Source organism: Agelaius tricolor, unplaced genomic scaffold, assembly GCF_023055355.1.
Source record: "Agelaius tricolor isolate 1412-34295 unplaced genomic scaffold, bAgeTri1.0.p SCAF_8, whole genome shotgun sequence".
In the NCBI taxonomy this organism is placed as follows: domain Eukaryota; kingdom Metazoa; phylum Chordata; class Aves; order Passeriformes; family Icteridae; genus Agelaius; species Agelaius tricolor.
Window position 1 is genome coordinate 34,425,765 of NW_027269268.1, and position 26,450 is coordinate 34,452,214.

At 40.2% G+C, this 26,450-nt stretch overlaps 1 protein-coding gene across 2 annotated transcripts; it reads right to left on the reverse strand.

Moving 5' to 3' along the window:
* Positions 1–145: 145 nt before the first annotated feature.
* PDGFRL (platelet derived growth factor receptor like) lies at positions 146–26,439 on the reverse strand. 2 transcript variants are annotated; one of them, XM_071432290.1, is made up of 7 exons: positions 23,970–26,439; positions 21,774–21,908; positions 13,201–13,495; positions 5,789–5,940; positions 4,246–4,539; positions 3,816–3,955; positions 146–805 (listed from the first exon to the last, which is right to left on the reverse strand). In XM_071432290.1, the coding sequence occupies exons 3-7, from the start codon at positions 13,398–13,400 to the stop codon at positions 617–619; spliced, it is 975 nt and encodes a 324-aa protein (XP_071288391.1). In that variant the 5' UTR covers positions 13,401–13,495; positions 21,774–21,908; positions 23,970–26,439; the 3' UTR covers positions 146–616. The 2 variants fall into 2 exon arrangements, with proteins under 2 accessions (XP_071288391.1, XP_071288390.1); XM_071432289.1 differs by lacking the exons at positions 21,774–21,908; positions 23,970–26,439 and adding an exon at positions 20,782–20,910.
* Positions 26,440–26,450: the final 11 nt, after the last annotated feature.

Sequence of the window (26,450 nt, forward strand, 5' to 3'; positions counted from 1 at the left end):
GAAAATCGAGCATACCCAACTAGATATTAAACATATATTAAGGAGATAATAAATATATATTTAGGTCCTAGAGGGTATTCATCTTCACCTGGAGAGAAAATTTTGTGTTTGTCTTTACACACATATGAAAATGAGCACACACACATTTATGTTTTCATAATGTTCAGAAATTTAATTATTCTTGCAAAATAAACAACTGCTATTGGCTAACTTTGTTACAAGGCTTTTTTAGTTTGCTTTTTTGTTGTTGTTGTTCTAAATGTGTACAGTACTCTTAATGTTAAAATTGCACGTTCCACACAGCAGGCTGACCTCCTGCAAGAGTCTGAGGGAAAGACCATATGCAAAGGAAAGCCCAAAGAGCACCTGTTTCCAAATATGCACACACCCTAGGCATGTTCAGACTTACGCTTTACTGCTTCATTGTAGTTTCACTAACTCACTACTGCTGGACAGAGTGAACTCTGTTGTGGCCTGTCAAGCTAGTCAACATGAAATGCACTGACATATAAAAGAAACAGTGAGAGAGAAGTTACATTTAAACATTAATAAAGAAAATTAATGGCTATAATGTCAAATAACATACGGGTCAGTCCACAACCAGAAGTCTTTTCTATCACTTCAGTTCAACTTTGGTAGCTACTGTTGTTTCTCCTTGTAGGTTCTGAGCTATACAAACATAGTTTCCCACATCTGTGTCTTCAAAATCCTCCACAAGAAGAATACTCTTTGAGATTCTTGTAGTATGGCCAATTCCTCTGTTTATCAATCTCCAGAAGTTTTGAATAATCACAGGCCTCCCGGACTGTTAACAAAACAAAACAAAAACAACCCACCCACACAAAACAGGTGATTTCACAAAGTGTATTTAGTGACACCACCCCAGCACCTTGAAGCAGGAGGTTGGAGAGTACAAGCCTATATCCAAAAGTCAGCCCTAAGTGAGGGAATTGAAGGTGTCTGGCAGTGGCAGCAACATTGCTGCATTAAATATTGATTAAATAAGCTATGCCAAATGAGGATAATGCAATGGCTCTTCCACTCCAAGCACAGGTACCAGGCCTGCCAAAGCTCTGCCTGGAGCCTGTGCATGAGCTCAGTTTTAGGCCACTTAACTAAAGCTGCATTTGAGTACTTGATCAAATAGGTGGGGTGTCCTGGGGGAGGTGTCAAGATAGATGTGTGAGCTCATTTTCAGACTTCAAGCATGTCTCAAAAAGAAGGCAGCAGTGGCAGTGGCATGAGGTAGCTGACTGAGCTTTCATTCTCTTTTAGCACAGTGAACAGCTGTAAGTCACATTTGAAAACTAACTCCTCCTCTAGTTTTAGAAACATCAGATAACAGAGCAAAAAACAGTAATAATTCTCAAATACTTCTGAGTTAATAATCTTCACATTCTGCTTTCCAAAATGTATATGTAACTTCAAAGCCAAAAGTACAACCCCTGCCCCCCCCCACCCCCGTTTATATAAAAAAATGCCTTTTCATGGTTGGTGTTGTTTTGGATTTTTGGTTTGGAGTTTTTTCGTTATTAAATAAAAGGTGCTTTTTTTTTTAATTCTATAAGGGAGTTCTCTAATGGACTAGTTATGAGGTCACACTGCCTGGCACCTCAGGAGGTCACAAAATGCTGGATAAGAGAAATTGGCCCAATGATAGACTAAGGCAGTCTCTTTTCTTCCAAAATCCAGCAGCTGCTAGTCAGCAGCTTTAAGCAGACTGGTTTCTGCTACACCAATAACTGGGATAAAAATGCAAGGGAGAGATTTCTCTGGAAGCCATCCTCCCTTGCCTCATGACATAGATGGATTAACCACTTACCAATATGAATGCTACAAGGCTTAAGCTAAATGTAGCAATAGGTTAAGTTAGACACTTAAGCAGAGTCAAAGCTACAATCTCACACTTGCAAAATGACCAGTACAAAGGCAGCTCTCAGTCTTCCTGAAACTTAGGGATGAGTCACATTGCAGTCAGTGAATGCCTAGGAAGTGGTAGGCATTACCAGCTTTAGAAAAAAAAACCCATAAAAACTCTTGGCAGTTGTAAATGTAATAAAAATTCTTAAACCTTTAAAAGTAATTAAGCCACTTAGCAAAGGTCTACCTCCTGTTCCAAGCCTGAAAATTAAGTGCTATCTACAATCAAGTAATACTGCACACTTAATTCAAGTCTAAGTTACTTCTTAAATATAGCAAGTGGAACTTCCTTAACCCTGCTGAAAGTGAAGACTGTACAAAGTGGACCCTGTTTACCTGGTTAGGCTCTTGCTAGTCCATTTTTCCTCAAACTAACTGCCTGCTTTGAAGCCTGTTGCATGGAATCAGATTAAGGGTGGATCTGTATGCATTCACAGCAATTGTCAGGGAGTGGCAAGGGGAAACAAGAAAAAAAAACTAACCAAGTGGAAAAAAACCAGGAGAGGTTACTGACTACAGAGGTAAAAGGAGGGTCTCCACAATGCACCATACCTAGGGACAAGCAGGGATTGATGTGCTGCTTCTGCTCAGGAATCAGGCAGTAGGTGAGAGCCCAGTTGCTGGGTGGTGTGGGCTGGGACAAAACCACCCCTGAGCTCCCAGCACTGAAAGCAGCAGCATGAATGGAAACATCCAGTGAATCTTAGAACAATGTCAGTCCTTTTTCTTGTATAATAGGTCTATATGACCAGCATCACTGATGGTCCTGTCTCTTCTCCTTCCACCCTACCTTTTTTCTTTGCAGTATGTGAACACACTCAATAAATGTTAAGTCTTCAACAAGTGTGCAGTGCTTCTACTCTGACATTTACTTGATCCTTTTGTTGGGGCAGAAACCCAAACACAACTGTCCCCTCCCTATCCCCAGGCACAGCTGGAGCTGGGATAGTTTACCCTGGTGGATAAGCACAGAGGCAGGCCACAGGCCAAAGCCTCTCTCACCCCGTAGGTGGGTGCAGTGAGAGGGTGTAGTCCTCTGTTGATAGCCCATGTACCCTGCATTGCAGCTCTGGTATCCATAGCAAACCAGGGAGATAACCTGCATGCTTTAGCTGTTTATATTCTATCAGTGCTACAGAGGTGTAAACATGCACATGCCAGCATGCATCAGGTGCACTAAAACCACTGGGAACAGCTGGGCCAATAACAGCCAGCAAACCAGGCTGGGGGCAGCCTGGGAAAGATGCAAAACTAGGGTGGACACTAACAAGATACAGAGTTTTGGAAGGCCAGGCTGGGTCTAGAATGATTAAGAAATGAGCTCCTACTGTAACAGGTGAGGGTGGTTAGAGGGAAAAGAGAAGGGACCTTCAGTAATGCTAGACAGATACATCTTATTTTGTGCAAGAAAAGAGACCACAGATTCACATTGTGTTTCCTGTGGATTCTTTCAGATGAGGCTGGGCAGAAGCAGATTCAGCTTCAGGATATCGGCAAGCTTAAAAATTCTGTGCTGGCATAATTCACGCACCCAAGCCATGGTGAAAGAAGGGATATCAAACACAGAGACAGCAGTGGGCCTTGTGGCTTGCCCTAAAACAGCCTCCTGATGCTGCCTGGCTTTGACCCTGTCTGAGGAAATCCTGCCAGAGGAAAAGTATCTTTGGAATGGAAATCTGACAGAGGAGTGAGCTTTGCTGAATTTGATTTTTACTAACAGGGCTCTCCAGCTTCATCCCTGTGTGACTTCTCAGGGAGACTCTCAGGGAAAGAAAGGCTGAAGTTGAAAGGGGATATGCTGCCTCCTCCTGCCAGCATGCCTGAACTGGCAAGAGCATTCAAAATGCTGCCTTTGTGAAGAACAAACCCTTTCAGGCAGGGCATACACCTCTTACCTCTTGCCCTGGATACTGCCACCTGAAGCTCACATCCACATCTGGCTCCCCAAGGACTGTGCAGACGACACGAACTCCGTCACTGAGTCCAGCTCTGCCCGATGACACCGTGATGGAGGTTGAGGGTGGGCCCTTGGGAACTGAGACAGTGTTTAGAAACAAAAAATTAGCTGCTAAAGTTAAATACACTGATAAAACTAAGAGTCAGTTTTGGACTCAGTCTGCTTAATGCAACAGGTGTTTTACACCTGCAACTTTCCCCTTTAAACTGGGAAACTTGCTGGACTTTAAACTTGATAAATGTTTTATCACATATACTTTTGATCAAGATTTTAAAACTCTCATTACATCACTTATTTTACCTTCTAAAAATTATTTTCTTAGTGTCAGCAGAAGAGTCAATTGAGGGACAGAGAAAACTGCACTTTACCTTCCACATATAGTAGGTGATATTTGATGGAAATCTGAGGTGCTCCCTGTGACTCTGCTTTGCAGTAGACAATACCTTTATGATCAGAAGTAGGGTGAGGGAAGACAAAACCCTTCTTTGCATCATAAAAAATATCAGTTCCATCTGTTTCAATTTCTTCTGCTGGAAATTCCCTGTGAAGAGTCACTTTTGCTGAAGGAGTAGTAACACGGCATGGGATGACTGCAGGTTTATCTGGGTTCAGGTAGACAATCTCAAAATAACTGGGAGTAGGTACAAAAAGCTCCTCTTTGTCTGTGCAGAAGAGATGACATAATTACAGAAATAATTACATCTTGGTTTAACAGAAAGAAAAGTACATTTGACAAGAGAAAACAGCTGTGAGCAACATTTAAAACAAAAAGCTTTGGCCTAATTTTAATATGCACACACAAAAGACACATTAAATTGAAAATAAAAATGAAGTATTTTTTTATTCTTAAGAATTGAAGTATTTTTTTAATCTTTGGAATGTCTTCTAGTAAGCTTCCAAATACTTATCTGGAATCCCATCACCACTGGTAAGATAAGGACTATTAGAAAAATATACTTTTTGAAGCTACAACTTTTTATACCTATGCTTTTAGTCAAAATGTTTGCTTACTGTACTAAGTAGAAGAAATATTTAGTGCCCTCAGAATCACAGTTAAGGAGCATTTCTGTAATTGGCATGCTTCTTGGAAATCTAAATCTGAAATTCCTCTTTCTAGCACAAGCATTTATATAATAATTTGACTGAAAAGTTTATTCCAGCCTTTCTAAGGAATGTATCCTAAAAACATTAAGCTCTTTTTTCTCATGGTCCAATTTAACTCCAAAATGTATTGCAAACAATTCTATCTTAACATTTTGTACTAAAACATTTTCTAGCCACGAATACTTCAGCTCTAATGAGGCATCAAAGGTTGTTTTACTATTCAGAATGCTTTCCAGAAGAAAAAATGAACCATTTGATTTCAGCTCTGTTGTACCCAGCAGCTGCAAACTGTGCACAGGCTCATGTGCACTTGAAGAGTGTTTTGCCTCTCAACATGCTATAATGACTCCTCAGAGAAACTGTGGCCTTATTGAGTTTTTTAAGGCAGTGCAAGTAACTGGAATGAAGTGACAAGTGGGAGAGTCCATGGGGTCATCTGAATGCCATGACAAAATGAATCTTCTGCACAGATTTATTTTCTTTATCAAGATACATTTTCAAGAATTATAACATTTTTTATTAGTTTTGTAGAAAATCCTCAGAAAGTCTGTTATAAAGTACGTGCTTTTCATTGCATTATCCATTACTTTGGGTATTTTGCATAATCTGAGAGAAAATGGACTCAAAAAAAAAAAATCACACTAAGCAAGTAATTTTCTGCCCACCAACAGAGTCTTAATTAACATCCACTAAAAATAGATGAAAATTGTGGCAGTAAAATCTTGATGATGAAATCACTGATATAGCTTTATTCCTGCCTTACCAGCAAATATATTTCCACTAATAATCCCCCAGTGAGTTAATTACCTGTGAAAAAGATGTATGTTGACCCTGTTTTAGTCTCATCCTTCCTGCATTTGTTACCATTGCACAGCTGAAGCCAGCAGCTGTATTCACCTGTGTCTGCTGCAGTGGAGTTTGCAAGGATCAGCTGACTGTGCCTGTCAAGCTGCTTTATGCTGTGGAAAAATAAAAACAAAAGCAAAGACAAGCACAGATGTATTTCCTTGTATATTTCTGTCAGCTCATTTCCACTTTTTATTTTTTTTATTCCTTCTCTGCAACTAACAACTTTTTACTTTCAGAGCTCTGTTGCCACTTCCCTTTTGCTCCAGCAGAGACTGTTTACATGAGCAGTTTTATTGATTTTAACTACATACAAGAACTTGCAAAAGTCTTGTACAGTTCATTTTTGGATTCCTTCAAGTCTCCATTTTGAAACTGGGCTCTGACTGTTCTAGGCCAGATGTTCATCTATGTTTTGGCTTAGTTTGTCCATGTATAGCCCTTTCCTTCATTCTACACATCAACCCACATGCACCTCAGTCCTTTTTCAATATTGTAATACTGCTTCAATAAAATCTAACAAAGATAATTGACAAGTAGTTAGTAGCAGGTATTCTACTGAGAGTTTGTTTAATAATTTCTGCCTGCTTTCAGTATGAATGCTTTTCCAATTTTTAACATACCAGTCCAAGTTTCCACCTGCAAAGAGCTGCTACCTCAGCTTGAATTTGTCCTGCAAATTAAGTCATTCTGCAAGACCTACTCCTGTGATCTAAGCCACCTCACTGGAGTTTCCTCCACATCCCTTGGCTATTTTAGAGCATGACCCTGAGAACTGCTGAAAGTGTACTGGCAGTGCCATCACGTAACTACACAAAATACAGTCTGTGTGATTATTTCAGACTTGATTTGCCTTTTTTTTTTCCTTCTCCTGAATTTCCCAGGCACATCTCTCAATGTGGATTAACATTTGTAAATGTGCAAATATTTATAAATATGCAGACATTTACATAGATACTGACAATTATTCTAAAAGGCAAAGGTCCTGTATTATGAAATACAGCAGCTACAGTCTCACCTTGTTATTTTTTAATATATTTTAAACTTTACCTTCCTGGCTCTTTCTGGCCGACAGATGGTGGTGTGGTTGGCAGTCTACTGGGTTGACTTTTGATGGGTTGCAAAAGCAATGGCCCAAAAGTACCAGTTCTCAGGGAATGCTGTCAGCACAGCCACGTGGCAGTACTGATGCGCTCTGCTGCTGCTCCAACCCTTAAAAATGCTCTTTTCAACCAGCTGCCTCTCATGGTACTTGGATCTAGGTAATGAAGGGTTCCTTCTTTCCTTTGCAAGAAATTGAGTTACAAGGTAATTTCTTTCTAATCAAGTCAGAAATGATTTTTCCAAGCTAGGTATTTGATAATGAACTTCCTTTTACTGTTTTAAAAGGGATTTGGACAAATATACACCTTGCATTAAGTCTGAACAGCTCTCATACTCATTCAACTGTGGGTTTTTTGAATATTTATTACCCTCCTAATTCTTACTATTATGGTAGTTATTCTGTAAGGCAGATACCTGACTGAATAATTTCTTTCCAGGATTAGCATCTTTGAAGAAATTGTAATTCTTTTTAAGAGTTTTGTTTAACTGTCCATTGCAGGCAGAATAACTGTTTAAACAGAGGCCACCACTTCAGCTGCATGTGCTTCCCAGGAGTTCTGGCTCCTCAGGTGCTCTGCCAGCAGCTTGCACCATTAGCAGCAATCACAAGCAGCAGTCCACATAACCCAAATCTCAGCCTTCAGCCAGGCCAGCAGCTCAGAGATTAAAATACACCAAGTACACACCTCAAACAGAGATAACTGAGAGCTGCCTTTTCCAGTAAGCCCTCAGACACCATTAGACCCACACCAACACAGAAACACATGGATCCACCACAGGGCAGTTTTGAGGCCTGCCTCAATAAACAGGCAAATCACAATTCCTATCCACTAATGCATTTGTTCTACCCAACCATGTCTGATTCCACTTTTTAGAATCATGTAATTATGGTGCAGTAGCCTTTCCATTTTTAATATATGCACTACCTTACATTATAAAGTATCTTCAGGTTTTGGATAGCTTTTGAGAGATTCCTATCTGTGCAAGAGAACATGCTGTGTTTCATACCCAAAAGGAAGAAAAGATAAACCCAAAGCATGTCCTAGTCTGTATTATTACTGTTTAGTTTCACAGTTCACATTTCACAGGTTATATGACAACCTCAGAATAAAATGTTCTCCAAAGATCAAGTAATAAATGTCTACAATACAGAGAACCATTATGCCAGAACTCTTTTGCCTCCAATCATTAATGCAGACACTGAGCTATAGCTTGAAATCCCAACAGATAGCAAAATAAGGTCAGAGTTAATTAATTATTGTACAGTGTGTTCTTCTTAACTGTGAACAAGCTATTCAGTAATAACCTAGCAAGGCAGTCATCCACAAACATGCAATAACAAAACCTGGCATCTGAGAGTGCAGGTGTTGAAAACTTGAGACATGACCATATTAAGCAGACAAAACAGGCCATAAAAAATAAAGTATAAATGGTAAATCCTGCAGCTAACCAATATTTCCAGGGAAATGTGTAATTTCATTAGTATCTTATTAGTATTTTAGATGCTGGGAAATCTGACCCAGAAGCCAAAACTTTGCTGCATTGTAGATGTCACAAAGTAAAAATGTTGTATTACAAACACGTATGTATATACAAACACTACCAGACTGTTTAAAGAAACTAGAAACATAGCCCAAAATCTTATTCCATACATTCATCTTATTAATAAACTTTATTCAAAGTTCAGAAGATTTTTTTGCCAGAAAACTATGCCACATTTAGAAGCTAAAATATATATTTATATAAAAAATATAAAGACAGTGTACATGGCATCACTCAAAGACCATCTACCCAACCACTCTCAAGTAGCTGCATTCATACTGACAAAAGAGAGCTTATCTCAAATACACACTCACTAGGTCAGGAACATAACATCTTGCTGTTTTACACAAGAAAAATATCCTTAGCTTTTAAACTTCAAAGCACAAGCAGCAAAATCAAATTCAGTTATACATACACATGAGCACAACTGACATTCCACTAAGCCTGTGGGATGCATTCACTGCATTCAGTGAAAGCAGTCTAATTTCAGTCTAATTCTGGCCCCCACCACACCCAGGTTCCTCAATATTTGTGGGAGTGCTCCTGTCCAGACATCCTCCTCTCACAGGAATGCACATGTGATGTACATCCAGCTGTTTGCTCCAGCTTCTTCCATCAGAGCAGCTCCATTTTGTGTCAGTTTATTTATCAGACAAAGTCAAAAGCAGTTTGCCTTCAGCAGAGGAGACCCATGCTCCAGCCAGGCAGCACAGGACTGTGTGAAGTCAGAACAGCTTTCTCCTATAAAGCTTTAGTAAAGGGAAAATACGCCTGCTCTTATTTTTATCCCTCTCTTATGTTGTAGATCCAGTTTCTGGGTGAGCCTCCAGTCATTAATTTGTTATTCACAGTCTTACAAAACAGCATTCCAGCCTTCCCATACTAGGAGTGCAAGAGCAGCCTCTGACTGTTAACATCACCAATGTTTTTGGCCACTTCAGCCAGCACCCAAAATTTTCAGACAAAAAGTATTTAAGTGCTGCACAAAGCAAGAGAGCATTTACAGATAACAGGCAAGTTCTGAAGTTCTGCAGCAAGCTTATGAGTGTCCTTAAGCTGGGAACCATGTCTGCATGATTCAAGCTTTCTCTCAAGAGTTGTATGGCACACTACAGTCTCTAAAGCTAAGTAAATTGTTTCAGTGTGTACTGCTGTGTACTCCAGTTAGAGCAGTGGAAAGGCTGAATTTCTGCTCAATCTCAGCAAGAAGCAGCCAAAGAGTCCTCCTCCTCCTCCTCTCACTCCCTCAGGTGTGATAATTATAGTGCATGTAACAGCTCCAGACCCATTAAAAACCGAGACTCTCTAGTACAGCAAGTAAAATATTTTATTTACCAGGTTGTAGAGTATGCCTACAAGGACAAGTTCAATGAAAGCATAGCCACTAATACTACAGAAATGGCTTTTCTAATGAAAATCTTTTTTTTTTAGAAAAGGCATATTGTTCCCCAGATTGTGGTACTCTCCTTACCATATGGGTGAGTTTAAAATGTGGTAACCATAGAATGGAGGCAAAACATCTGGGTTTTATCCCTACTTCTTTTTGCAACCACCCATACAAAATACATTACATTGATGCTAAATTTAACTAGTTGCAAGCCAAAATGCCAGAGTAGTTGAATTTGTACATACCTTCTATTATTTAAGGGAAAAGTAATAACTGGATGCCTGAGCATCTGTTGCTATGAACAGAAGAACTGTAGTCATTAGTCCCCAGCAACTGCAGGGATATCTCATCACCAGTGTCTCTCCTCCTTTTCACTTTTCCTCTGGCACACCTTCTCACTCCTTCTTCATTTTCCATTACCTCCTTTTGGCCCCATCACATCCCCCTGCTGCTGTCATCAATTCTGGTTTGCACCAGTGCCCCAAGCCCAGCAAGACCCACATGGAAATCTGAGGTAAAAAAGGCCCAGCCCAGTTAATTAGCTTGGGTTTTGGCCCACACCTCACTAACTGGTAATGAGGGGATTATCTTATACTTGATCTTTAAGTACTCAAAAATGTCAGAAGATACTGGACATTTATCTACCTAGATGATTAAAAAATTTCTGCTGTAGGTTATTTGCTAATAAGTTTTCTGAATCTCCCCCCTCTGCCCTATATTAATCATTTTGTTTTAAAATAATGAAAGTAATGTATTAATAAAATTTTTTAAATTGCCTATTGCAGTTGATGCTTGGTGCATGGTGTGCATATTCCATGAGGAAGATCTGAGCTCCTCTTGAAAGGTCATAGCTTTGCTGACCTTTTCTATTGCCAGCTCACTTACAAACACTGCCAGCTGAGCTGAGTAACATGGTACCTTTATTGTACTTCCAGTTAAAATCCATCAAACCTTTCTCAAACCACAGAACATAAATTTCAAATTTCACATTCTGTAGAGCAGACTTTGTTTCACAGGCACCTATTACAGCAAAGACCTTGATATAATTAGCAAAGCCATGCTAAAAACGTGATCAAAATGTAACTGCACAGGTTTCTGTGGTCAATGTCTCCATAAATTATTACTATTCTGTGACTCTGGAATCTGCTTCTAATCTATGTTTTCAATTTTTCTAGTTAATTTTAGGATCTTCTGCTTGTATTCAAAACTGATTATTTAGTCAAACACAGCCTTACTGCTTTAACAACTTATTTCAAAAGCAATGACCATTATATTTCAATACTGATCCTTAAGTATATGCCTTACATACTTCTAAAAGAAAAGAGATACTTAGGCAAGTTACATCTCCCCAGTCAAAATGTTTTACAGCACTTATTTTATGTGGTGCAACTAACTTTTGTTGTATGGTTAAACTACCACTGTTAACTTGACTGAATACAAAAATGTAAATTGCTGAAGGATCCCAAATTACTTCAAACTGGAAACCAGAAAATTACACAATCATGACATAAATATCTTTTTTCTGTTTTCCCAAACTATCTCAATTTCTTGCATCAGAGAGAACACTTAATTTTGCATGAGAGGAATAGACAGTCAAATAACTAATTAGGAAAGATTCAGATTCCTCTCCAAAAACCCTGAATACTCACCCTGCCTTCTTCAATGCCAGATTCTGACACACAGATGGCGTGGCCTGGAGGTCTACAGGACCAAACCACGCCAGCAGCTATTTGCAAATGCACAAAACATTAAGAACGATGCCACCACCACTACACGCACACTCCCTGCTGGTTTGCTCCTCCAGCTCTGATTGCTGGGAGGGCAGGCCTCTACTGCAGCTAATAAACGCCACCTGCTGAAAGAAGCCGGGATAGAACAGTATTCCTTGCAAAAGAATATGCAGCAGCAGGTTAAAGAGGCCTTTTGACAGATATTGCTGTGATAAGCCCGCAGCAGGAAGCAGCTTGCTGCTGTAACTTACTGTGGCAGAAGCCTTACACTCAGCCAGGGCAGTCCTTGAGCACCTCAGCCAGCAAGGGACAAGCACACAATGGCACAGAGAACTGGCTCATGAATTACAGGAGGATGTGCTAGAGATCACAGTGGGTGACTGCCATTCATCAACACTACCCTTGGGAAAGAGAAGTGGAAAGAAGAAGTATATATCTGAAAAACTAATTAACTGGGAGTGATTTTAAGGTAACATCACACCTGTAAATAATGTACTTATAATGGACACTGAGATTCAGATAACCTGAGGGACTTAGTGAGAGCATACTCACTTGTACTTCATTTAGGAACAACAGGACAAGAGCAGCAGACACCTTGACTCATACCTCTGTGTCCCTCTCACCTAATAATCCAATAAAAGCTCCTAACTGTTCTTTCTTTGGGTATCACTCACAGTGCTTCACAGTCTCCATAAAACAGCCACTGAAAACAAACACTTCTCAGAACAATAAAATGCCTGTGCAAGACATCCTTAAGCTCCTTACATGCCCCTCCTCTTTCTAATACAGAACTAAATTACTACATTTAATCTACATTTAGCTACGTGTACTACCCTGAAAAAACCAGGAAGCTAATGTATGGAGAGTCTCAGAAAAGATACTCAGAGCAACAGAACACACTCAGATGGTGGGGCAGTCAGTTCCTCTTCCTGCTCTAACAAATCTTTCTGTGGTTTTCATTAAGATGTCACAAGATGAAAGAAAAAGCTTTCCTCAATTTAAAGTAATAACCCTCAGCATTAAACTGGGATGCAACACAAGCCCTGCAATTTCATTTGCACGCAAAGGCAACTCTGACTGAACCACTACTCTCACTAGCTCCTGAAGGCTGGTGTGTTTTTTGCTAGTTAAGAGATGTGGGTTTGAGTCTCTTCAGGAAATTAACCTTACTACCTCACCTGGTAGCCACATTAGAAACCAGTACAGCCCAACACGAGCAGGTCTCTGCAGAGCAACAGGGTTGGTAGTGAGCACCTGACATCCACACACACATTTTGAGTTTTACTTTGGACCAACCCTAACATGGCTCCCTGTTTGTGGCTGGAGCAAATGGTGAACAACATCTTCATTTTAGATTCATCTGAAGGAAACAGAGTTCACATGCTGTAAGACTATCCCAGACTGCACATCACAAGGCAGTAACTGGTGATGACTAAAAGTTGATGACTAAAAATTGCTCATCCTTTTTTGTGGACACTAAAAACTATTAAATAGAACATCACAACTGTAAAAATGTAGATAAACACACAAACTAAAACACCAGTGGTGCTGAACACAGTAAGAGAAAAAATGTTCTGGATTTTTCCTGCAAAAAATGAAGAATAGCTTACCTGAGTCTGGAGTCTTTAAAGGTGTCTAAATAAGAAGGATAGCTCCAAGTAACATTACTCCCCTTACATCGCAGCTCTATGCTCTGTCCTGCAGCCAGGCTTAAGGTGGCAGCTAGTTTCTGGAAATGACCTTTATCCATCACCTGTGTCAGTATGGACTGAGACTTCAAAGAGGAGTCCACAGACTCTCTCTCCTTCATTTTGGCATTCTTGGGTTTTACTTTCTTGTTAACAGGCTTAATTTTGTTTTCTCCAGGTTCTTTGGGACGCTTACTCTTTGCAGGCTGTCCAATAACTGGTAAAATAAAGAAAAGAAGGCAATGTTACTGATTAGAAAAAAGTTTATATAGTCCTCTGGGAAAAAAAAATCTTATTATCCCAGAGAATAACTGAAGTTTTGTTCTTCCTAGAAAAGATGAATAGAACTTAGTAAGAGTTAATTTCCTTAAGTTTTTGAAGTCTGCCATGACCCATTTTCCTGGGGAAAAAGGGGAAAAAAAGCTTTCAAGAACATGTGGAAAATCTACATTTACATAAACAGAGAAATATGCAAGCTATGAAAACTTTACAAATGGTAAGGGAAAGAAATACAGCACTTCTATCTGCAGGCACTTTTGTCATTTCCACCTCCTGGTGATGCCATGCAGCACTCAAGGCTACACAAGCTCTCCACGTCCATGTCACGTGCCCATCACTTCTGCATGACCTCTTCACACACCACACTTCCATAAGGGACACACTAAGAACTCACAAGTTTAGAACTTCATGACAATTTATAAAATACTAATAGTGATGCAGGTTTCTTAGTTTACAGTAATTACTGAAATGCAAGTGATACTTCAGTCACTTGAAGGTGACTTACTTAAGTTGTCACTCCTCCCGTAAGAGCCATTTATTTTGACAGTCCAGATGAAGACAATATCTTATTTAGAGACAAACAATAAGAGATTTCATTACCTCCTAGAGACAACAAGGATGCCCAGTTGCCTTAACAAACAAAGGAAACAGAAAGAAAAGGTGAGCTGTCTCAAATATTTAAAAATAATAACAAACAAAAAATTCCAACTTTAAGTGACATCAGGAAGCACAGTCCTTCTGTGAGACAAGCCTAAAACTGCTTTTGCCAGACACCAGAAACACCACTAACTGCACCTGACAGCTAATTCTTGTTTTCCACATGGAAACACTGAGGTATTTCATTTTACAAATCAATCAACAGGCTCCCTCTGGAATGAAAAACTCAGCATACACACATACTCAGCATAATTAAAACTAGTACAGGCTGCCAGTATGAACAGCAGGACTTCCAGATTCCTGCCACTGATGGCTCCTGTGACACTCCTCAAACCCCAGCTGGACACCTTGCACTGCGTCAGCTTTGACTTCTCCAAGTCCAGGCTGATGCACAACACATTTCTTTTAAACAACTCAGTGCCTTGTGAACACAAATTTAAAAACCAGGAGTTTGTAGCATTTTTTCTTTGCATTACATTAGAAAGGCTACAGTGGGTCAGGCCAAAATTATTTGCACTGACACCACCTAGTGTCAGATGCCAATCAGGGAACAGGGCAACCACTCTGCTCCTTTGATATTACTCTCCTGAGCTTCCAAGAACCTTTAGCTCAAGGGGTCTGTGAACCACAGTTGTCATGCTTTTATTGTGCTTGGCTGGTTTTGGGTTTGGGGGTTTTCTTGTTTGTTTTTTTTAATATTGTCCTTGGATGTTTTCCTTCATTGATTTGTCTGGTCAATTTTGAAAATTACACAAATTACACATAAATACCAGATACCTTCTAGTTTTTGTTTCATGTTTCTCCAATAACATTCTCTCTAACACAAATACTTTTACAGAACTTGAGGGTTTTTGACTAATTTTCTTTCCAGACTGACAAGTCCAACTCTAATTGTTCCTGTAAAGAAAATGCATCTTACAACAGTTCAGCTACACCACATTTGGCTGAAGGCAAGAACACAATAGCACACTGTACACCAGGTTCAAGGTATGCTCAGATCTAGTTGTACATATTAATGGTGTCTTCTTTCCTGTCTAAACAGCTCATTACTTTTCAAGATAGCAATATTAGGAACTGACTTTTTTTAAAAAAATCAAGTGTAATTCCAGGACCACTTTCCCACGTAGGAAGTGTTGGTTAAAAATTCATAAGTAGAAACCCATCAAGGCATACATGAAGTTAGAACAGTTTGTGTTATTTAGCATCCACCAACATGAAATGTGAAGTCTTATTTTCCCTGCCCAGTTCTTCAAAATTGAGAGATCATTCTACAACTCTTTACTGACAGTTTTCTTTTCTTTTAACAGCTACTTAAACATCCTGAAAATCATGTGCCTTACAAGATCCCTGTTAAATTCAGCTGGTTAAAAGCAATTCTATCCATATGGCAAAAAGACTAATTCCTAATCTTTATTTCCTATTAGTTATTATTCCATGAGAGGTCTTCCCTTGTCTCACAGCACATTGGTTCCCAAAGAATCTTTTACAACAGGCTTACAATAAAAGCCTTTGGGAATCCAACTACATCAACCAACTCATCCATGGCCACACTCTTACAAAAAGTCCTTAGAGAACCTCAGCAGATCCAAAGAACAAAACTTCTAAAGGAAAAAAAAAAACCAACCAGAAAAAAAAGAAAAAAAAAAAGGCAGTCATGCCAAAGCCATACTGACTTTACAGCAATTCGTTAGTTCAGTTTACAAAATACAGACATCTGGTTTTGTGCCTCTACCTCCTCCAAATATTGTAAAATACTGGGATATTCCATTTCACTGGAAAGCTGCAGTTCTTTGACATGATATAGTGATATGCAGTGATAACACAATCAATTCAGTTGGAAAAGACCTCTGAGATCATGGAGTCCAACCTCTGATCAAAACCCACAATGTCAATTAGGCCATGGCACTAAGTGCCATCCAGTCTTTCCTTAAACACATTCAGGGACAGTGATTCCACCACCTCCACTGGCAGCTCATCCCAATGTCTAAGCACACCTACTGTGAAGAAATTCCTCCTAATGTCCAACCCAAACCTCCCTTGGCCCAGCCTGAGGCTCTGTACTCTCATCCTGTCACTTGCTGCCTGGGAGAACAGACCAAATCCCACCTTGCTACCACCTTCTTTCAGGTAGTTTTAGAGAATGATAAAGTCATCACTGAGCCTCCTTTTCTCCAGACTAAGCAACTCCAGCTTCCTCAGCCACTCCTCACAGAACTTACCCTCTAGACCCTTCACCAGCTTCACTGCCCTTCTCTGGAAAAAGATAAGTAATGACAAGCATCTGGGCTAAGGCTTCACTAATTTCAGATTCAAATTTCTTTTACAACTCAGGTGTATATCATATTATCTTGGCACTTAAACAATTTATGTTGCTAATTTTCTCTATCTGAGAACTGATTCTTTTAGCATGTTAATGAGATGTCCTTTAATGATTCTCCCCATAGAGAAAAATTCTATTTCAGAACCTGCTCTTACAGTGCTTCATAGGATGCTGCACTCTAAGTTTCTTCTATGCTTATCATGTCACCATTTGCCATTAAAACCTCTCTAAGCACTTCCATAGTTAACATGGGTGTACACTGATAAATTTTTAAATTTCACTTTCTATAGATGCTCTTTCTTATCCCCCATTCCTACCAGTCATAAAAATTCTGCAGCCATGTCTCCCTGCCCCATCATGGTACATCAGAAGAAGAAAGAGAATTTATGGCTGATTTTATCCTTCTGTAAGCTGTTTCTCAAGCTCTTTTGGTCTGCTTTATTCTGGTTTTTATATTTAACCCACATGTGAGTTAAGGAGCCTCCTCCTCTTATGTAATTCCCCCTTCCAAAATTAAACACATCAGTGGTTTCTTTGTCTTTTATTATTCCTGAAAGAATATTAGAACTACAGTCAGGCCTTTCCACAACAACATCTGAATCCAATTACTTGAGTACTGCTTCAGAGCAAGTCAAGAATTGCTGCTCTTCTGAGGAGCTCTCTGAATAGCTGCTCTAAGTCATTATTTGTGGCCATCTAAACAATTGCATTCTGCACCACGCCTTGATGTGCGTGACCCAGCCCATGTGAGGGGAAGTTATTCTTCCTTTTGCTTTTCTATCTTGCTGCCCCTCTGATTTTCCTTAGCAGAGCAGTCACTACACATTGGGTGGTCAGTTACCAGGTTGGTTCCTCTCCACAGGGCTGGTATTTCAGCCCCGGCAACTTTTACCACCAAAACCCACTAGGAAACAGATTTAAAAGTTTTCTTCAACACATACTGCCACTTCTGCCTTGGGTAAGCTATTCCATCTTAGTGGGATTCCATCACACTGCTGTGCCATAGTACAGGGAGGTGCCACTGACAGGCCCCATAAGCCTTTTGAATAAGCATTCCCATTTCAAATTGGCCATTCCAGTTCCTTGCTGAACTTTCCAGATTACTCTGTAGCAGCACACAAGCTTTGGCTCAGCCATCCTTTTTCTTTCCCCCCGCCCCCCCATCAAACCCTACTGAAATTTGTTCAAACTACTCTTTGACATTTCCACTGCTTTTTGCCAAGCTCGATCCTGACATTATTTCTAAGGCACATGGACCCTGCAACCTCATCCCTAGGAAATGCTTCATCCCATACTGTGTGCTCTGCCACACCTGAGACTCTGCCTTTAAGAAACTGTTAAAGACTCTCCTATGAAAGCTTTCCAATTTTAAGTGCCAGAAGCCTGGTTTTGATTTTCTCAAGATTAAGTCTTTCCTCTCCACACAAGCTCTCTCTGTTTCATGTTTCTGCAGTTCAGCAAGTTCACATTTCCTCCTACACCACACTCCCAGCTGCTCAGTGAGAGCCTTGTCTGCCTGACCTTGTACTTCCCTCCAGGTGACAGCAGGGGCATTTCAGGAAACACATCAGATGAGCTTTTATCTTCTTACACAGAAAACCTGGTTCTGCCTCTGTTGCACCTCCCAAAGAGGTGAGTTTCCAAGCAAGCTGTGGCCATGCTCCTTCCCAACACTCCCTTGTCTTTCCAGATATCTACTGACCACTTCTAGCACCTCTTTTGCACCTCACAGTCCTGTCTTCTCTCAGCTGAATTAAGTCTTTTTATGCCAGGTAACAAAATTAACTGCTACAGTATCACCCAAGGTAAAGAGGATACACAAATCCCTCCAGGAACACAGAAACCATCACCAAGAATCCTCCATTTGCTTATGCAATCGGCAAGATTTTCCCAAGAAAGGGAACAAAGTCAACCAGCCCATTTATGCAAGCACATGAATATGCCACATTTGGGATATTTCACTATCTCACCAGAGGTATGCACTGAGCCCTCACTGTTTCAATAACATTGCACTGCCTAATGCTGCACTGCTTTAGTGCAACAGCATTCCTTATTATATAATAAAATATAATAAAATTAAGACTTAGAAAAATATTAATCGAGAAAATGCCTCATTTCTACCACTGATCAGCTCCTGAAGTTGGTTCTAAAGAGGCACTGTACTAACTTTCAGCTGCAACAGTACATTCGGGATCCCTAATAACTCATCATGCCAAAGTAGGAGACTATGCATCCATATGCCACAGAAATGTATCACGCTGCACCTTTGCTCCTGGTTGACAGTATTTGTCTTACCCTATTCTTTAATGTCTGCCCCTTGTTCTCACAAATGTTAACCCACACAACAATATCAAAATGAGTGTTAGTTATACAATCCTAAAAAGCATTTGTTTTTTGAGACATCCCCTATATCCACATGCACATTCCACTAGTCTCACAGATGAACAGGTTATAACTCAAGAAGGCCCCTGATCTTCAAGTGCCAACCCAGAGAACAAGAAGCAGTGTGTGAGCCTGGTCTCACAAGTACAAAGGAGTCACGTTCACTGTCCACCAGACATACCCACTCCACAAGGCTGGTCCCATGCTACATCTTGGCACCACCAGAGACTGAGAACTCTCTCAGCTTATACTGATTAATTCTTCCTTGAGGTGAAAATAAATTAATTGTGAGGTTACCATACATTTTAAAAATAAATTTTAAAATAGAAATAAAAAATAAATTGTCAGATTACCATAAAGTATAATTAACCAGCAGGATTACTATATGAGGAAAGAGTCTTTGTGATTACAAGTAATAGAACAAGCTGGACACATCATTTGGGATACTTCAAACAAAAAGTTAATCATCCAAACACAGTGCCAATCTGGAGGGGCATGTTTCATTAGTTCATAAATTAATATAGGATAAATTAGGAAGACTATTCTGAAATTACAATTCCTACATTAGGACTTCTACATTTAGCTTTAGACAAGAAATTCTAATTAAATATACTTGGTTGCTTTCTTCCATTGCTAAGCTTCTGGATAGCAGAGCGGGGAGCACCCAGTCACACCACAGTATAAACATAAGAAACTGACAAGAACAGACACTTGGGAAATCTTTCTGAAACCCAAGTTACAACTCATTTCTTATTCTGTTTTTATTGTCTACTTCTCAAATAGAAACCACTTTTCTTGATGTGGTATACACATATCTTTCTGATCTTTCAACAGAAATCCTCTCCTGCATCAATCTAATCCACAATGCAATTCCTCTGCATGTAGCCAGGAGAAAAATTAGGCTGGAAAAGGCTTCTGGAATTCCCTTCCCATCTCTGTTCAATGCTCGGAGCCATGTCCAGTTGAGCTCTGATTTTCCCAGAGGCTGGAGACTCTACAGCCTCCTCTGACAAATTCTCTCTATATTTATCAGCTCTTAGGGTGGAGGATTTTTTATGTTCTTATAAGAATGTTTTCCTTATGACCTACTAAAGTACTTGTGGTAATTGCCTTCCAACACACACCTAAGAGCCTGCCTCCTATTTCTCTACAAACCCTTCCATGGGTTATGCAGGCCTTGATCCCCAAGCCCCTGCACAGTGAAAAACAATGGAATTACTTTTTCTTGTTTCTTCCGAATAAGTATTGATAAGTTCATTTACATTTTGCAAGGGGGAAAGAGTCTCCCTTTTGCTGATTAAAGTCTACCTAAATCAAAAATTAGTTACGGATGTCCCTTCTCCACCAAGACTTTCTCACAGCCTGAAGCGGCTGTGAGAAAAAAGTTATGAGAACTTTTCTCATAATACTCAAGTTATGAGTGAAGTTCGATGCTCTCAATCGAACAACGATGCAGAAAGCCAAATGTTTTTTTGTTGTTTTTTTTAAATCCAAGCATCACACCCAACGCTGTCCCACGTCCAGCCCTGTCCCCTCCTCAGGCGCCACACGAGACTGGACGCAGACTGAAACGTTCTACCCTAAAGAGAGCGGGCGGCAGGAGCAGCCGGGGCCGCTGCCAACGCCTCTCCCCAAAACCCAAACCCACATTTTCGCCTGAAGGCTTCGGCGACCTGCTGCCCTCACACGACGCGAGCAACCCGGCTTCCCTCCGCCTCTGCCCAGCGGGACGGGAGCCCCGCCGCCGCCCCTCCCGTGATGGCTCCCGCTCCCGTCCCTGGGACGGTCGGGCCGGCGGGTGCGGCTGGGAAAAGGGAAGCCGGCGGCGCCTCGCAAAGCGGGGGACCCGTCGGGCGGCGGCTCACCGTGTGGCAGCGCTTCCTGCAGCAGCAGCACGCTGAGGAGCACCCAGAGCCGCATGGCGGGAGCGGCCCGGGCACGGCGGCAGCGGGGCGGGCGCGGCGCGGGGCGGCCCCGGGGCGCCTCGGCGGGGAGGGGCCGGGGCCGGGCCGCTCCCACCGCCACGCTCCATTCCTCGCTGGAAACCCGGCGTGCGGAGCGGGGCTGCAGCCGCAGGACGTTCGGGGACACCGCGGGAGGGCTGTTCTTGAAGCAGCTCCTCGGTGCCAGCTGCCCCTCTCCCTACGAGGCTCTGCACAGGTCCGGCTGTTTGCGGCTGCCCTGGGGCCCACAGCCGGGTGGGCAGAGCGGAGCACGGGCGGTACCGCAGGTGACCCCGGGGCTGCACGTAGGGCACTGAACAGTGCTGGCCTGAGACAGCAAAAACATATTTTTACGTCAGACTGTTGCACTCGTACCAGCCTGCCACACCGAAAGTTTCGTCGCTGTGGGAAAGAGAGGCGGTCTCTCTCTGGACACAGGTGAAGCACATTGGGAAGGCGCACGTCTCTCAATGCTGCTAGCAAAGGGATGAAAATGGTAAACTTGATGTCTGCCGTGTGTGTGTATCTGCTCAGAATGAGGTGTAAAAAGCTATTCCTTTAAATTTGAGGGTTTCCTTGGAGGAGAAGGGAGAGGAAAATATGACTGGAGGGGCCACAAAGGTAGATGCAAGGCAAGGTTGGACTTGAATGGGGTGGGGGGAAGTAATGACTGTCCGAGATCAAAGGCAGACCCCGTAGTAGACACAACCACAGTCCAAGATGAATAAAGATAAATAAAAATTGTGTCCCTGACCACAGCGCCAGGGCCACAGCAGATGTCAGAGTAGAGTATTTACAGATTACTTAAAGGTTTACTTCATCTGTATCCACACAAAAAAAGTTAGAAGGTCCATGCATAATGTTCCCCCACCCTCATAAACACACGCACGTGCAGAGTTTGGAGACTTGCTTACCTAACCCTGCTCTGAGACTTCACCCTGGGGCACCTGGTTAGCATAAAGAAACCAGTCAGGCCCAGGAGTGGACTAGGTTGATGAAATTTCATGATCTCTTTTTCATTCTGTTATCATAAACGTGTCATCCATTACCTGTAACAAATTAGGAAAAAAAATTTTGTTGCTACAGTGTTTCCCCCTTGAAACAATTAGAATAACAAGTATTATATCTGAAAAGGTTATCAGTCTTTGTTTTAAGGTAAATGAATCTCAGAAAGAACTTTAAAAAGTTGTGTAGTATAAACTGCAAATTTGCAGTGGAAATATTTACAACTCCTGCTTATGATGAAGAGTGGGGGTTTTTTTCCCCTGTCATCTGCAAAACTACTGGTTGCAATCCTTATTTGCCTTCCTAAGTGAAATTTCCCTTTTGCTTTCACACACAGGGTAGGTCAATGATCTTATGGTGTCTGAGCTGCAAGTATTAGTGTATTGTGGAAAATATGGTAATAGCACATGAAAATAACACTCAGACTGCATTAAGACATATTTAAACTGGCATATTCTTTTTTCCTATGAAAATGTGTACAATGAAGAAAGTTATTTCATGGATTTTACATGTCCTACTTTACAAAGGGTATGCATGAATTTTCATTTATAGCCATCAGAAAAACTAATGAAACTAATGTAAACCTTTATGTGACGACCCCAGTCCTCTACATGAGTAAACTGATCGATTAAATACATTTTTCGAGTAATATTTTAAATGTGATGAGATGCTTGTAGATGACTTGCCCTCATTTAAATCAGTGGCCCTATTCCACTGCTTCATGGGACCAAGATTTTCAAGACCAGTCTTAGTACATCTGTATGTACAGTAAGGTGATTATTAGTAATTTGAATATTATTATATAATTCCTTATAAAGAATATACCTCAGAAAAAATACTGTCATAGCCACTTTTAAGTCTGTGAACAAAGATGACTACTCAAATGTCTTTGTGCCAGATGACAATCTTCCTCTGTCAGTAGGGTTCTGTGTCCAGACTATTGTCATCCATTGCCTAGATATATGCTTGAATTCTCTTGCTATACTCACAGTACTAATAAAAATTGAGGAAGGTTTTGGGGTTGGTTTGTTTGGGGTCTTTTTGGGTTTTGGAGGGTTTTTTTAAGGACTGGGATTGGGGGAGGGGGTTGTTGTTAGTGTTGTGGTTAGTTGATTTGGTTTGGGCTTTTTTGAAAAATAGGGAACAAGGAAACAACAATGAATTTATTAATCCAACTCTTGTGGTTGGGTGAATACCAGGACAAGGCTTGGTGCTTCAGAAAGTTGAGCATGAAGCTAAGGGCCACTCACCCCCTCTGGAAATCAAACCTAACATCATCTCTGGTTTGGCAGGGTAACACAAAATGCCCAAATCAAAGGATGTTATTCTCTGTTCCCTCTATGCAGTGCATACAATGTTATTTCTTTTAAATGTACTATGATTTGTGCAATGTCATGACATTAGATATCTGGCATACTCATGATGTTAAGTTACTATATTATTTTAGTGTTAACTAAAATGATAGTAGTGGTTAAAGTTACAGCTACTGTATGAAGGACATACAAGTGATATTCAACTTTATTTAAAAATATGGAACAAATGCACTATTGTTATCCCACAAAGCATGTTTTACAGTAAATGAGGAGCAATGTAATTTCCATTAAAATTTGGAACTAAGGTATCTAAAAATGTCACTGGTAACAATTCTGTTGTAAAGTGGAAAAAAGCACCATATTCTTAAATACAAGCAATTTTACATTAATAAAAATTCAAGATTTTCATTCTGGTAGAGCACTTCAAAGAAATACAAATCTGTAGTTTAAGTTGCATCATAATCATCTTATCTACACTTTGAATGTTCAGCAGCATACGATACAGAAATAATGACTGAAATGTACAAACAAACAAAAAGAAAAGATGGATATGAATGCTAATTTTTTTTAATGATTCACACATAATTGATTTTAAAGATATGTAACACATATTTCATGCTTTGCTTTCTGGTACCACGAAAGAAAAAAGCTCTCCTATATATTCAAATCCTCATATTCTGACCCCAACTAAACTTGGTGAACCTGGAGTTGACCTCATACAAGGCTCATGAAAACATAGAAAAACAACAGAATTTGTCAAACTGACAATAAAAAATATATATATACACATACAGTTCTTTGTAATGCATGTCTGCATCTCTATGCACAGAAATCCTTCAGCTCATGTAAGGAGTTTGATTTCTAAGATCAAACAGAAAATAGATCAGCACCGGGTAAAGGCATCATATTTAGTTTTGAAAAGGTCAAACTATTAAAAATGCAGAGGTCCTCAAAACATACCAGAAAGAAATACTAAAGGTACAGGAAATTAAAAGCAAACACAAAGATCCTATACTATATGAAATACCACCTACTCTTCCTGTAAAATTTGTATTTGCTTAACACTGAGTAACCTCAGTGCCTTCAGTGAACATACTGCTATTCGTACCGACTTCCCAGCGTGTCCAGGAAGAATTAGGGCCCAAGAGCATTAAAAAGGTGCTTTCATTTTCTCTTTATGCACTCAAGTAAGACACACCAGACTTCTTGTGAATTCCTACTGTAAAAAATGTGTCTCAGTGTCAAAGGCCTCATACCCAATTGCACAGTCCCACACAGGTTTCCTGCACTGTCACCCCCTCAGGATGCTTATGGCACATTGATATTGGCACTTATTAAAAATTCTGTACCTTATACACTGTACCTTATATTTCTCAAATATATCTCTTTTTTCATAAATTTTAGGGGAAAGGTGACTAGACTTGTAAATTTATTGTGTAATAAAATACAGAATATATATTTAAGCTTTACCAAGCTTTGCCTCTAAATTCATTGTATCATTCTAAGTTTCTGGATGACACAAGTCAATTCTTGCTTAAGTAACTCTGTATCACTACAACTGACATTTATTGCTGCTAATTCTCCTACAGCAGATAATAAAAATGTATTTAACACTTGGCAACATAAGCACAATATGACAGATTTCAGGAATCTGACCAGCATTTGTTGTGCAGGAAAAGCGTACCATTAACAGAATAGTTTTATCCACGATAACAGACAGTGAAATCTAGGTTACCTCATAAAAATCCCATTGCAGAATGAGGACTGGAATACCACAGGAACACCACTTCAGTTAACATGAAATATTCAGAAATGTTTTATAACTCCTTTACATCAGAACAAAAATATTTATTTGTTCTCTGTTAAATATGCTTTGGCTTACTTTCTTAAAGCCAACTAGGGAAGAATAATTTATCTAATGGCATATCCTGAATTTACCAAAAAAAAAAAAAAAAAAGCTTAGAATAACTTTTTTTCTACAAAGGAAATAAAAACCCAATAAGCTACCTTCAAAAGTAGATATTTTGTATTAATATGTACCGTTATATGTACCGTTAATATGTACCGTTAATATGTACCGTTAATACGTACCGTTAATATGTACCGTTATTACTTGCACAGAACAATTTACAATACCAACTACTGTGTTAAAAAATAACAATTATTTCATTCCAATGGACTTGTGCTTTCAGCTGATCTTTCAGCAAGTGCAGAGATACAGCAAATGTGAGAAAGGATCAGGATCTCTTGCATCCATCACTTCCATGTAGGACTAGCATGGCACGTCCTTTGCTTCTGCAGGGTCCCGGTAAAGCATCTGGAATTTTAAGACTGCATATACAAATGCACATCAAATTTACCATAAATATTTTACTTCTGGCTTGCCTGTTTTCACTCAGCCACTGACTCATAATGACTATACACACGCATAAATAAGCTTTGCGCAGTTGAAGCAACTAAGAGTACCCAGTGCCTTTCCTTTAATTTCATTTTATATCTCATTAGTTATGTGGATAGCTCTGGTGCTGCAGCTCCTCCCATCTGTTTTAGCAACACTTGTACAGGCACATCCTATTATTTTAAAATAATTAATTTTGCTAACAAGTGGAGAGAAATATTCATGCAAGTAAAAGGGGAATTTGTCAATACACAAAGTGCTGACACATCCATCAGGTAACTAAGCTAGAAAATTTACTTCCTTTAGTTCTCTCCAGAGGCCTTAGCTAGCACTTGCTTTAGTCAGAAGCTAATTGTATTGGCAGTATCTCTTGAAAGGAAAAGTCCAGTGCAATACAGAAATTATTTTAACCAGTACATCAAATTTGCTATGGGCTAATTTCAGACATGCAAATGCACAGACAGGTGTGCACACATACATTCTCCAGGATAGCCTTGGGAGGGAATGGAGTCTTCCTTGCACAGCACAGAACAGCAGCAGTTTGTGCCTTGGGAGCCTGGCTGGCCTGCTCTGTGGCATCAACAACCATAGCAAAAAGTAAGTCTGTGCTTCCCACATGCTGAGATGTGGAAGGAATTTTAAGGGCTCTGTTTCACTGTAGGCTTGTAAAGACATCACACAAAATCTTCACATGGGCACAGCTGACTTGCTCCCACAGCAATGGCTTTTTTTGAAGCTGAGGATTTAAGACTACTGTGAAAGAAGTCATTTTCAGATTAAAAAGAGCAACTTACTGCTCTGAAAAAGGAGAGAGACAGAAGCAGCCTAACTAGTTTGGTTTTTTTTTCTTCTTTCTTTCTTTCTTTCTTTCTTTC